Source organism: Nannospalax galili, unplaced genomic scaffold (assembly GCF_000622305.1).
Source record: "Nannospalax galili isolate Female #2095 unplaced genomic scaffold, S.galili_v1.0 scaffold995, whole genome shotgun sequence".
NCBI classification, from domain to species: domain Eukaryota; kingdom Metazoa; phylum Chordata; class Mammalia; order Rodentia; family Spalacidae; genus Nannospalax; species Nannospalax galili.
This window is the reverse complement of record NW_008337291.1, coordinates 488,141-502,657: the sequence shown is the minus strand read 5'-3', so window position 1 is coordinate 502,657 and position 14,517 is coordinate 488,141. Positions and strand designations below refer to the sequence as shown.

Genomic DNA, 14,517 nt, shown 5'->3' with positions numbered 1-14,517 from the left:
TAACCTCCATCTTTGCCACCATGGCCACTTTGTTCATGGGCCCATTGAGCAGTGGCAGGGATTGCTGAAGAAAGAGGCTGACTATCCACAGAGCAGGTCATCCGATCTACTTGATTATTGAACTCATCTTCTGCTGAAGCCACCTTTTGATGAGCATTTACATGAGATACAAGTATGTTCACATCCTTTGCCCATTTGTAGAGATCTATCCACATATTTCCTCCCCAAATGTCTTTCTCACCAATTTTCCAACCATGCTCCTTCCAAGTCCCTGACCATCCAGCCAAACCATTGGCTACAGCCCATGAATCAGTATATAATCATACTTCTGGCCATTTCTCCTTCCAAGCAAAATGCACGACCATGTGCACAGCCCGAAGTTCTGCCCACTGCAAAGACTTTCCTTCCCCAGTGTCCTTCAGGGTTGTTCCAGAAATTGGCTGTAATCCCGCAGCTGTCCACTTCTGAGTGGTGCCTGCCATAGTGTGCAGAACCATCTGTAAACCAAGCCTTAGTCTTTTCTTCCTCAGTCAACCAATCATCGGGCACATCCCATGAAGCCATAGGTGTATGCTTGAGAACAGGAGGCATTGTAACAGGAGTAGGAACCATAGGCATTTGGGCCACTTCTTCATGTAGCTTGCTTGTGTCCTCTGGGCCTGCTTGGGCCCAATCACATATATACCACTTTCATTTGAGTGGAGGCAGGATCATGAGTCTGGGCAGGAAAGTGCAGTGGACGAGGAAGAGAGAGATGGGGAGGGAGTAGGAGGAGAAGGGGTTTGGCATCATTGAGGAGAACCAGACACCAAAAAAAGTATCTTTTTCTTAGCATGGGTTTGAGTACGCGATTGAGTCATTATTTCCAAGTCCCAGAAGGCAGTGTCCTGCGATCAGATCATCAGGGAGAGGAAAGGCGAGATCCTGTCCTGGAGGAAGGAGGCAAGATAGCCGAGAGTAAGGGATGGAAGCAAAGGAGAACGGTATCAGAAATCATCCCGAGTAAAGTAAGGAAGAAAGGCACTGGAAGAGGACAAAGACAGGGGAAAAACGATGGAAGACAGCAGGCCTTCCAAGCCCATGGCAACAGGTCGGGGGAGAAAGAGGAGAGCAAAGCGAAAATGAAGGCAAGATGCTGGGGGCAAGGGAACCAAGGTAGCAAACAGATTTGAGTGCATTGGGGAGGCAGGTCCATCCCCAGGTGGGCTTAGGCACGGTAACCGTGCTGGACACTCAGAGGTCATGGAGACCAGTGCTGTCTGGGAGTGACTGAATTCAATCGGAAAGGAGATCAAAAGAAGATGGAGAGCCGGAAAGAGGTGAAGGCAAGGCAGAGTACGCTCCCCAGTGAGGAGAGAGGGAAAGAAGTGAAAGCAAAGCAGAGAGAAGGAGAGAGAAAGGGGTGGAAGCATACCTTGAAGGCACATCAGTGGTGTTTACAGAGGCCAGTAACAGCAAGGAGGTCCAGCCGGGGGTTTTTACGTGCAAGTTCCAGGACGTCCCTTGAAGTTAGAACCAGGGTTTGGAACCATCCGATAGATGAAGAAGCTGATGGATGAATTGGGTTGATTGGGAGAAAGCACCAGGACACAGATTAAAAACTCTCAGTGGGATAGAGTTTTATTTCACATAGGACAAGTTCCCTTCAGGGGAGGGAAAATGTCAGCCCATGGGCTGTGAGCTGGGGCCTTTATGGGGGGGGGACATCAGAGGGGTGCAGAAGGCGGGAAGATATATATTTTTAAAGATTAGGCAGGAGTGGGAGAAGCGGGACTGTTAAAACCTGCCCCCTTTTGAAATCAAATGGAAAGCCTGCTGTGCTGGCCAAACAGAAAAGTTCTCTTGACTTCAAAAAAGTCCACTTTTCTTGACTTCTCTTGATTTCAAAGACCAGGGTGCTTATCAACTCAGTTCCTCAGGGGCTTAAAAAAACCTGTGAGGCCCTGTTGGGGAGTGGGGCTGCTGTGGAGCTAAACCCTAACACACAGGAAATTGTTTTACCACATCTGAAATAAAATATGAGCTGGTACTGCATCTAAAGTAAGGGAAAAATAACATGTTGAGTGAGTACTCTGTTCAGTCCTTTTGAATCCAGCCTTTGGAGATGTGCCTTTCAGTAGGGAAGATATCAGCAGGGAAGATAAGATTCCAAGGACAGATGAAATTTCCACTCAAGTTCAGAGGAGGAACAATGTCTTTTTTTTTTTTTTTTTGGTCTTTTTTTGAGACAGGGTCTCCCTGTAGCCTAGCTGGCCTGGATTCGCTGTGGAGACCAGGCTGGCCTCAAACTCACAGAGATCCGCCTGCCTCTGCCTCTGCTGGGATTATAGGCATGTACCACCATGCCTGGCCACTTTCAATCTGGAAAGATCACATAAGGCTATATGGAGACTTAAGTTAGTTGGCCTTTGCCAGGAGTGCAAGTAAAGGGAAATTTGCTGGTTATTCAGTATTTGGATTTACTATAAGCTTTGGAACTAGACCGAAGTGGATTAAATTTTTATTTTTTCCCTTATTTTTAAGTTATTTGACCTTTCTAAACTTGGGTTACTTCATTTGTAAATACTACTTGGAGGGATAATGTGAAGATTTAATGAGATATTGTACTGTCAGTGCAAAAGCGTAACTCTCACCTCAAGGGATAAAAGATAGTTTATTCTGGAGTGAAATATGAGTTACCGTGGCCCAGGAACACAGATTTAGGTTACCCCAAATTCCATGTTCCAGTGTGAAAACAGTTTTATGAAATTTTTCTAGTAACAGAATAAAGAAAAGTCATAAATCAAGATACTTTTCAAATAATTGGTGGAAACATAAAGTAGACAGATACAGCAAAAGAGAAATCTTAGCTAAACCCTCAGATGCTCTGATGACACTCATCCTTTTGGTTGTTGGAAGTGTTTCTTTGCTTCTGTTAGTCACAATGTTAGGGCAGAAACAGAGATGGGCGAGGAGTGGCTATTTATGGTTAAAGATGGCTCTGTTTAATATGTGAATAAGCTGGGAATCTACAGCGTTCCCAACTCTTCACAGTCATTGATGTGCTAATCAGTTGGTCAGCCCTTGGAGAAGTTCAGTCCAAGATGCAAGATTTTTCTGGAACTCTTCTTCATTGTACCTAAGCCCTTATCCCAATATCTGATCTGCACCCAATACTTGATAAATGGTGCTTATAATTGTTACTAGGTCATGTCTTTTAAAAATCTCTTCTGAGATATACTAGTGTGTAACAGCAAGATATTGAACAAATGTGAATTTCAGAGCTGGTAGTCAGTAGTTTCTTGCTCCCCCCACCCACTTTTTAAGAGATTTTATTTTTTATTTTACTTATATGAGTTTTTTGCCTGCATATATGAAGGTGTACCATGTGCATCCCTGGTGCCCACAGAAGCCAGAGGGGGTGTGGATCCTCTGGAACTAGAATTAAGGATGGGTGTTAACCATCATGTGGGTGCTGGGTACTGAACCTGAGTCCTCTAGAAAGAACAGCAAGAGCTCTTAGCGGTGAGCCATTTTTGTAACCCTTCAGTAGTCCCCTTTATCTGTAGGGAATACATTCTAAGATACCTGAAACCATAGGTGGGATCAAACCCTCTATGTATTTTCTTATTCTACAGATACATAAATCTGTGATAAAGTGTAATTTGTAAATTATCACTTCAAGAGATTGCCAACAATAACTAATAAAATATAATACAAATTAAAATTATTTAAAACTACTGTGTTGTTTGGTTCCAGAATTTGCTATCAAATATCTTTGTACCATATTTGGTAGGAAACCCTAGGAAGAACACAATGGATAAAGTGGAGCTACTCTACCTTTTCTTATTCTATTTGAAAATAAACAGAATGTGTGTCAACGTTCTTCTGGTCAAAGTAGGTTATTTGTTAGCATAGGCCTGAACTATCTGCTTTTTCTTATGTAGGAATAGCATGGTGTCACCCTTTTTAAAATTACATATATCCATACACATAAAATGACTAGAACACTCTGCATTCAGATTCATAAAGTAGGACTGATAACATTGACCATATGAACACCTATATAAGATAATTATATAGCAAAATAAACACCATGAATATTGGTGTTTTCAGAGGAAGAAGGAAGTGTGTGCATTTAGTGGGATAATAGCCTGCAGCATTAGTATACCAAGATTACAATTACTTGAAAAAGCCTGATTCATATTAAGTTTTTAAGAGGGGGCCAGAACTTGGAGGACCCTTGTTCCCCCAGATATATTGGAACCGTCTCTCCTCCCGAAGTGTACTGATGAAACTCTCAGCTGGAACTCTGTCCCTGAACCGTGTCAGGTCCCACTCATGATTTTATTCAAAATGCTTTCTCCAGCTTTGGTTGGGGAAATAGAAGTTCGGCTCCACCTTTAGCCGACCATCCTGCCTTTTCATCCTTAGTTCTAGACTATCTCATTCACCCAAGGTCACAGGCTCTTCCCAGTCTTAATTGTGTGCAATGGAGATGGGTGTGCCTGCTTTCTCAGGCATACCCACATTCATTCATTAACTTTTTGGGGTAGGGTACCAAATTGAGGTTGCCAAGGAAACAAGATCTTGTGCCCAGGTCACAAGATAAGAACAAATGGTTTTGTGCTGGGGTTGATTAAAAGTCACTGGTCCAGATTATGTCCGATTATAAAAGTCATTCTTACAATAGCCCAAGGATATCTGAGTCCAGCATTGTGATGATAAATGAAGAAAACTGTTCAAGATAAAAAGTTTTATTAATTTTAGGAAAGAATCATTACCTCAAGGAAAGGGTGCTGTAGTGAGGAGGCTTCAAATCAGTGATTTTGAGATAAACAGACGGAAGAGGATTGGTACATGATGAATAAATATAAGACAAGCATTGTTGCCCATGCTGTGTACTGTGAAGTTTTTTATTTGTGATTGAAGCTGTAACTAATGGGGAGAGTTACAAGCAAAACCTGTAGTCTGAGAGATACACATTTAAAACTATATTGTCAGTGATTAGAAGATTTGAGCACTGATCTTTCATTGTTTTTGAATTCTTTATTGTTTTGGTTACTCAGTGTCAGAGCATGAATGCTCTTATTTTAGTACATTAATGAAATGTATAATAGATTTGCTAAGCAACCACAGCTAACAAAATATTAATGCCTGTCTTACAAAAGGGAATACCTTATGAACAAATACTGTTCTTTATGCTTTGAATTTATTATGTACATGAATATATAATGATAATTTCTGTCAGTGACTTATGCATTGGAATTATAAGTGCATGGGTTAGAAGTGGGAGATTGGGTAGAGAGAATATTTATAAAAAGCATTTAAGATGGTCAGGATGACAGAAAAGGGTACCTATGAGAGGTGATTTAGACTTCACAAGTATCTAATTAGAATTTTGAAGAAAAGTAGAGACAAGTACAGGCCAGGAAGAATAAAATATGGCTTTCTAATAATAGTGAGGAATAGTTTGAGTAAAATTTAGAACTAAAATATATAAGCATAGAAATAGTATATGGCTTTTTTAAAATTGGTTTTGTTTGAAAGAGATGCTGAGACTCCCCCTAAATCTCAGAGCAAATTTTAAAACATATTTTTATTTTATGTGTATGAGCGTATTGCCTGCATATATGTAGGTGCACCTATGTTGTGCAATGCCTGCAGAAGTCAGAAGAGGGCACTGGATCCCCTAGAACTGGAGTTACAAATGGTTGCTAGCTGCCATGTCGGTGCTGGGAATTGAACCCAGGTCCTCCACAAGAGCAGCCAATGTTTTCAATCACTGAACCATCTTTCCAGCTCCCCTAATTATAAATCTTTAACAGTTGCAAGTCTGCATAGTCTAGTAAAACATGCTTTGTTCAAAACATGTATAAAATCTGCCTCAAATAAACTTGTTTTTATTATCAAATGTTTCTGTAGATGCTATTCCACAATCGATGCAAGATTTGCTATGTATGAATAATGACTTTCCTCCAAGAGCACATTGCTTGGTAAGATGGTATGTATACTTTTTATTCAGATTTTTTTTTTTTTTTGTTTTGTTGTGTTTTGTTTTTTTTGTCTTTTTGAGACAGGGCCTCCCTGTCACCCCAGCTGGCCTGAAACTTACTGTGTAGACCATGCTGGCCATGAGATCTGCCTGCCTCTGCCTCCCAAATGCTGGGATTAAAGGCATGCGTCACCATGCCCTTCTTTATTCAGATGTTTTTTAGTGGATGTGTGACCAGACTGGCTCTAGATTTGTTATTTGTTAAGAGAAATTGAAAGATCCTGCATCTGATTGTACTTAAAGCAGTAGATACAAAGCAGTCAGCAAAGGGAACAGACAGTAAGTCAAAGCCAGTAGTAGATGGCAACCCTGTAATGGAGTTCTATAGGTTACACTTAGTTTTCTTAGTGACAAATTATGACATGTTATACATTGTCTATCAGAGAGGTTTCTTAAAGACTCATCCCTCAAAGCTTTAAATGAAGGTTTCATCAGATAGGCATCTTCTATATAGTATATACCAAAATTTCAGACTTGCAAAAGGACAGCATGTGTTTAGCTTAACCATATTGTTTGCATCAGTAGTTTAGATTCTTTATCAACCCAGGAATGATGAAAACCCTCTCCAAATCCAGATTCCAAGGTGCCAACCCAGAGCCAATCTGACACATTTCTAGGGACTGCAGTCACAGGCTTACTGTAAGCTCTTCTGCATACCATTGTTCATCATCAAGGGTGGTACCTACCTAAGATTCTAATAACCAGAAGAGAACAATGAAATAACATAGATTTAATATGTATTAGTGTAAGTTGAACTAAAATCATATGCTGAAGTCAAAACTTATAATGTCTTAAACTGTAACTGTGATATATTAATGTAAGAGGCACCTCACATTTAAAAGGTTTGTCTTTCTCAGTTATTCATCGTTCTCTGAATTTTATTTTGGAGAGGTGTATTAAAATGTTCCATCTAGAGTAGAGGATATAATTCAGTAGAGTGCTTGCTTAGCATACAGGAAGGTCAGGATTCAATTCCCAGCACCTCATAAACTGGTGGTGGTGTGTGCCTGTAATTCTACTGCTTCAGGGGTGGAAGCAGGAGAAAACCTATCTTTTAAAAAAAGGTCATAAATGTACCATCTAGGGCTAGGTGTGGTGGCCCATGTTTATAATTCCATTACTTGGGAGATTGAGGCAGTAAGATCATGTAACAGTACAAGTTCAAGACGAGCCTTGGCTATATAGTGAATTATTTTTGTTCTATTAGTGTGGTCTTTTGACCTTTTTTTTTTTAAATTAGAGAATTTATAAAGAAGGAAAAAACACCTATCTATGTTTCTTTTTTTAAATTTATTTTTATTACTTAGGGACTGTACTGTTTAACATAGCATAAAGTATTTTTAAGTATAGATAAGCTTCAGATGCTTTAGTACAGTCTTTTAAAATGAACATTTTTGGAAAAGGATTTAGCAAATACATTAAACTACCCATTAATTTAATCCTTTCAAATTATTTTCTGATCTTGTAAAATGTGAATACATGCGTTTAACATGATTGAATCTATCAGAAGGCAGCATAGTGTGATAGAGCATGGGCTGTGCATATATATGTGCATTGACAGTAATTAAACACCAGCTGTTCTATAAGATACTGAATGAGACAAACATGTTTTTCTTTTCCTTTTTAAAACTTATTTTTTATTAATTTCAAAGATGTAAATAAGGTATTTTGATCATATGTTCACCCTGTTCCTGCTGAACCTTTTCTTCCCAACACATTCCCTTACTATTTTCAGGTCTTCCCCACTGACTCACTGAGTTTAATTAGGGTTTTTTGCATGAGCATGGGTGGTTATCAGAACATAGGTAACTAGCCAGTGGCTACACCTCTGAAGTGACTTCCAGTAGACATTAACTGTCAGTAGGTCACTAGGGAGGGGCAAACATTTCATTCTTAGCTAAAGTACTTACTGTCTTTGCAACTTTGGGAAGTTACGTAATTTTTCTGAGACTGTTTATATTGTTGGGTTCTTATAAGGATTAAAAAAAAGATCATGGCACATATTGGGTTTGCCAAAATTGAATGCTGTTATATAACATCTGTTCTGATTTTCAATATGTATTTCTGAAAACTGTGATGCATAGTCTATGGCCAAAATATATATTGAATGAAAAATAAACTTTTTTATATTAGGTTATAGTAGAAAGATTGATTCTATATCTAAAAAATATGTAACTTCCTAATTCCACTTCCTCGTGTACAAGGGCACAGTTATGGATATTATCTGACAAATAGCATGCTATGAGAATAGTTTTCAGGCCTAACCTTCTTTATGTTTATTATGAGGATGAGGCATTCTTGGATATCACCTAGCCTAGATTCCTGCCAGGGACCACCTAGGCTGGTGTTCTGGTTTGTTTCTTCATTGCTGTGACAAAGTTCTCTGACCAATACCAACCTGGGGAGGAATGGGTTTCTTTGGCTTACATCTCCCAGGTCACAGTTCATCAGGGAGCCCAAGGTAGGAACTCAGGGCAGGAACCTGGAGGCAGGAGCTGAAGCAGGCCATGGAGGAATGCTGTTTACTGGCTTGCTCCTCTGGCCCCTGCTCAGCTTGCCTTTTTATACAACACAGGCCCACCTGCCCAGGGGGTGGCACCACCCACAGTGGGCTGGACCCTCCCATATCACTCAGTAGTCAAGAAGATGCCTCACAGACATGGCCACAGGCCCATCCTATGGAGGCAATTCCCCAGTTGAGGCTTCCTCAACCCAGGTGTGTCAAGTTGACATTAAAGCTATCCAGCACAGCTGGATACATCTCATTCTCAGTGTTAAAGAGTTCACATTATTCTTGCTAGGCTAAAACAGGTTTACATAAACAGACTGTACTTCCATCTTCTCAGTTCTCTAGTCACTGAGTCATACCCACAGTCTGCTATATTGCTGGAAATTACTTCTAGCTTTTTTTCCTTGATCTTTCCTAAAGATTAGAAAAATAAGCATTTGAGAATTATTTTAAAGTTGAGCATTTTCATTTAATAGACATTTTTAAACATTTATTGTTAGCAAGATGTGGCATACCAAGGGTAAAACATGTTTTCCACTTTAGTAAGGAAATAGGGAATGCAGCACTATGTGATACATGCTCATAGAATGCAACACAGAATTTGACGAAGGTACTATCCCCTTAATTCACACAGATGAAGTCAGGAAAATATCTCTTCAAAGGGTTGATAACTCACCCTAATCCTAAAAGACATGAGAATAAGCCAGGTTGTGATTTGTATATGAAATGTTCCCAATAACCATTAAACACTCCTTCTATAAACCTTGGTAAATCAGTATTGTTTCCCATCTGTATGAATTGACTCCTCTTGGTACTTCATAAAAGTGGAATATTTGGACCGGAGAAATGGCTCAGGGGGTAAGAACACTTGCTGCTCTTGTAAAGGACCAGGGTTCACTTCCCAGCACCCTCGTGGTGGCTCACAACTGTCTATACCTTCATTTCCAAGTGATGCAGTGCCCTCTCCTGGCCTCCACAGGCACCAGGCATGCACGTGGTACACATATAAACATGTGAGCAAAACACTTGTACACATTTAAAAACAAAATATTTATCCTTTTGTGATTGATTGGCTTATTTTACTATTATAATACCTTCAAGATTCATTGATATTCATCTGTCATCTGTTTTAAAAAGGATAAATGTTCCATTTTATGGTAATACCACATTTTGTATATTGGCTTAAGATGTTTATGGGTGTTTTGGTTGTTTCTATATTTGGCTGCTGTGACTAATGCTGCTGTGAACACAGAAGTATCTGCTTTCTGTTTTGGATTCTACCCAGACATGTAATTGCTAGGAGGAGGGATAGGGTTTTTTTGTTTTGTTTTGTTTTTTTTGTTTGTTTGTTTGTTTTGTGTGTGTGTGTGTGTGTGTGTGTGTGTGTGTGTGTGTGTCCCAACTGTCCTGGAACTGGTTATGTAAACCAGGCTGGCCTTAGTCTCACAGATATATGCCTGTCTCTGCCTCATGAGTGCTGGGATAAAGTCATGCACCACCACATCCGGCTATTTTTTATTTTATTCTTATTTTCATTTTTTAATAGCATACTAATGTGTATAAATTAGTGTCTCAAGATGGCTTTGATTCATGTGCCCTCTGGTTACTATTGATGTTCAATATTTTTTCATATAATTATTTGCCTTATGTGTGCCTTTGTGTGTGTGTGTGTGTGAGAGAGAGAGAGAGAGAGAGAGAGAGAGAGAGATGTTCAAACCCTTTGGTCATTTAAAATTCTAGTTGTTTACTTTGTTGTTGGTTTTTTATTTCTTTTAATTTTATTTTTTAATATTCTAATTATTTTTATTTTTTATGTGTATGAATGCTGTGTATGTAAGTGCACCCATGTTGTGCAGTGCCCATAGAGGTCAGAAAAGGGCATTGGATCCTCTGATACTGGAGTTACAGTTAGCTACCGTGTGGGTGCTGGGAACTGATCCTGGGTTCTCTGCAAGAACAACCAGTGCTCTTAACTGCTGAGCCATTCTTCCAACCCTCTTTTAATTTTGTTGACTTGATGAAGATATAATTCCAGGTCTCAGATAGACCCAGTGAAGAAAGTAAATCAGTAAGTTTTATTTACACTTAATAGAGCCTAATGATAGGAAAAGATGTTATAGTTCCAAGGAGAATGTACATTTAATGGAGGTGATCAGTCAATTTTTGAGATACCTCTTTAAAAGATTTGAATGTTTAATAATGGATGTGTGTGTAATTCCGGACAGAAAACAAAGCACAGAGGATAGAAGACATAATGCAGGAAAGTAAAAAGCCCTTACTTAGGTGGCCAACTTTTATCAGTATTAGAAATGCAGATACTCTTGTATTCAGGAACTTAAATTCCAGGAATTTTGTACAGATATATCAATAGAACTAGCCTGTTACTTTATATCAATACCAGCAACTTGAAGACAGTACTGACCAGTGGAGGTTAACCTATGAAAAGGGTGCAGAAAGTCATAGATAAACAATAGTATCTAGGAGTTGAGTAGTCGTGAACAGATGGAGTATTTCTGGAAGAGCCAAGAAACTTGTTTGTTTTCTTCTAAGAGTAACTCTCCTGTGGGTTCTTCCAGTTTTCTGCTGCTGTTTTCACATGATTAATCTTGATTTTAGGAATCAGCAGATGCAGGTGAGTTGACAAGTGAAATAAGTTTTACTCAACCATATTAGTCCATTTTTCGTTAATACAATGAAATGCCTGGGGCCACGTACTCAAAAAGAAGTTTATTTAGCTGGTGATTCTGGTGGTGGTGCATACATTTAATCCCAGCACTTGGGAAGTGGAGTCAGGCAGATCTCTGAGGTCTAGGCCAGCTGGGGCTACAGGGAGATCCTGTCTCAAACAAACAAACAAAAATTCCAAGTAGCATAGTGATGTGTAACCTACCACTAGGCAGCTCACACACTACCACAAAGGACCAGATTCCCAGAACATGAACGCTTGGGGAAACCTTCAGACTATATCAGAGCCATAGCAGCATCTAAGCAGTAAACAGAGTATGAGTTGAACTTCAAAGACAGTTTGTATTTACTGTGCTCCGGGGGATTTCTTGAGGAAAATGTTTGTTAAAATTATCATTTATAACTACATATCGAGAGAGTAAGACAGAATAGGCAAATGAGTATAATTTCTATATTTTCTCTATTTAAAAAATATTAAATAAAATGCACTTAAGAATAGCTAGGATGAACTTTCACTTAGGTAGGAACAGTCATCAACTTGGCTTTTTTTTTCTTTTTCTTTTTTTTTTTTGTCTTTCTGAGACAGGGTCACCCTGTAGCCCCGGCTGGCCTGGGCTTGCTATAGAGACCAGCCTGGCCTCAATCTCACAGAGATCCACCTGCTTCTGCCACTGCCACTCCCAGCTAAATTTTTTTTAAGGTAGTAAATTTGTTGTTTTAAATGACTTGGCAACTAAATGAAAAATGTCATTGTTATAGATGTAATAGCAAGAGTAATAACTTTGTGATTCCTGTCTAATATGTGTTCTTTTTAAAAAATATTTTTAAAAAACATGTTTGTGTGTCTGTGTATGTATACATGAGTGAATATCAAAAAGGACGTTGGATTCCCTGTAGCTGGAGTTACAGGATGTTGTGAGCTGTCCTATATGGGTCCTTGGACTCAAAATGGTTCCTCTGGAAGAGCAGTACACACTCTAAACCACCAAGTCATCTTTCCAGCCCCCAACTAATGTGTGTGCTTTTTTAAAGGAATATAAGAAATTCTTTAGAATGCTTCATGACATGTGTATCAGGGCTGGCAATTATTTCCTTGCCATTTAGGTAGTCTATCAACCTTGTTTTCCACATTATTACTGGATACATTACTATCAATTATTTAAGGCAAGAGTTCAGTGTTTACTTTTTTCTTTTGTTGTGAATTGAACTTTTATTTTGTGTATGTGTGTGCATGGGTTGGTGTACATGTGCCATAACATGCATGTGGAGGTAAGAGGACAACTGTGGAGCTGATTCTCTCCTTCTACCTTTATGTGGAGTTTGGGAATTGAATTTAGCTGGCTAGACTTGTACAGCAAGAACCTTTACTCCATGAACCATTTTGCTGGCCTTGTCAACTCACCTTTTAAGGAAAAAGTGTTATTTAATTGTAGCTGTGATTTCAGCAAGTGACTTCTGATTTGTGACAAATAGAGGGACTAAGGAAGATAGCAGTCCTTCTTGAAGAAAACTCAGGGCTAAGGTGTAGCTCAGTGGTAGAACAAGTTACCTAAGCAAGCATGAAACCCTGTGCTTGACTCCCAACCCTGCATGAAGAACAAGGAAATTTAAAAATTCAGGTGGGGGCCAGGCAAGATGACTCAACAGGTGAAAAATACTTGAAGCTCAAGCCTGACAACCTGAGTTCAATCCTTGGAACCCACATGAAGGTAGAAGGAGAAAGCTAACTTCTAAAACTTGTCATCTGACCTTGAGATGTACATTGTGGCACATGTGTAACTGTACTCACATACACACAATAGTAAAATTTAAAAAGATTTAGATTTCTATGGATTTAGCAGCCATGTGAAGTAAGAGTTGGGGAGGGTGAACAGTCTGGTGGTGCAAATTTGGCTTAAATTTCTATGGGGAAACCTTTTATATTTTTCAATAATGATTTCTTTACTAGGGTGATTCTCTCTTTAAGGTATGGCCTTCGTGAGTTTGTGGTGATTGCTCCTGCTGCACACGGTGATGCAGTTCTCAGTGAATCTAAGTGCAACCTCCTTCTTAGTTCTGTTTCTATTGCTTTGGGAAACACTGGCTGGTAGGTGCATATTTCCATACCTTGACAATAAGATAAAACCATTTTTAATGATAATTTATGAGAGTAAATTTTACCTTTTTTTAGCCAACTAAATGAAAAATGTCATTGTTATGGATACAATAGCAAGACTAATAATTTTGTGAAGACTTTAGTACCTATCATCTTTGCATATCATTATAGTAGAATTTGGAATGTGAGGATAAATTAAAGAGACATAATAAAATATTTGGGGGGATCATTTGTAAAGAAAACCTTATTGAAACAGTTTGTGTATATTTGAAATGAAGACTGAATTGTACTATTCTTGTGCTTTGCTTTCAGATTTTTACTATATTAAGCTGTACTACAAAATCTAATTTTAAGATTTATGTAGTATTAGACATTTTGGGTATAACTTTTCAAAGAACTATTTTTGAGTACTTTTGTGCTCTATTAAATGTACTATTTAAGAATATGAAATTAGCTTAATCATTATTATATTTTTAGTTTATTTCATTTGCATATCAAATAGATCAAGAAACTCTAAACATAAATTTATTAGCAAAAAGTACCTAAGTGACCTAAGGAATAGTTTTGACTGCTTTAAAAAAAAAAAAAATACAAGGCTATAGTAGTCACCAATGTAACAGTATTTGCATGGGAATGTATTTCTGTAGTCTATTTTTGTTATTCACAATAGTTTCATGTATGTGTGTTTCATGTATGTTTTTGTTTAAAGGTGCCTTATTTAATACGTATTACTGATTGACCAAGACTGAGCTCATAGCCTGAATGAAGCATATCTAATTCATGTATATTTGTTTGTAAGACATATCATAGCCTTCTTGCACTTAGGAACACTGCCTTCAGATCTGTGCTTAAGAGCCTGTTTGGAGAGCTACCTAAATCATGCAAAGGACACTAGTTTATAGTCTGAGGACTGAAACAAGGGAGATCATTACCTAATTGAATTCATCTGGGAATGTATACATTGGACACTTAGACTCTTGCTGCTCTGAGCCTCTGAAAATGACTCAGTGTGCTGTTAGTATTGATTTGGGGGTTATAGATACATTTTAGTGAGTACACTAATTTTCAGATAGAGAAATTTTATGACTAATGAGAATCAACTCTAACTTTAAATGATAAAAAAATATTTCACAGCCGGGCGTGGTGGCGCATGCCTTTAATCCCAGCACTCAGGAGGCAGAGGCAGAGGCAGGC

At 38.6% G+C, this 14,517-nt stretch overlaps 1 protein-coding gene across 2 annotated transcripts in view; it reads left to right on the top strand.

Moving 5' to 3' along the window:
* The window catches only part of Rab3gap1 (RAB3 GTPase activating protein catalytic subunit 1), an 89,884-nt gene that overhangs the window by 23,388 nt on the left and 51,979 nt on the right, over positions 1-14,517 (top strand). Inside the window, exons 5-6 of one of the 2 annotated variants that reach the window (XM_008832451.3) lie at positions 5,905-5,983; positions 13,195-13,314. In XM_008832451.3, coding sequence (XP_008830673.1) covers positions 5,905-5,983; positions 13,195-13,314 — 199 coding nt within the window. The remainder of the gene's footprint in view (positions 1-5,904; positions 5,984-13,194; positions 13,315-14,517) is intronic. The other variant, XM_029563234.1, reaches the window with a different exon arrangement.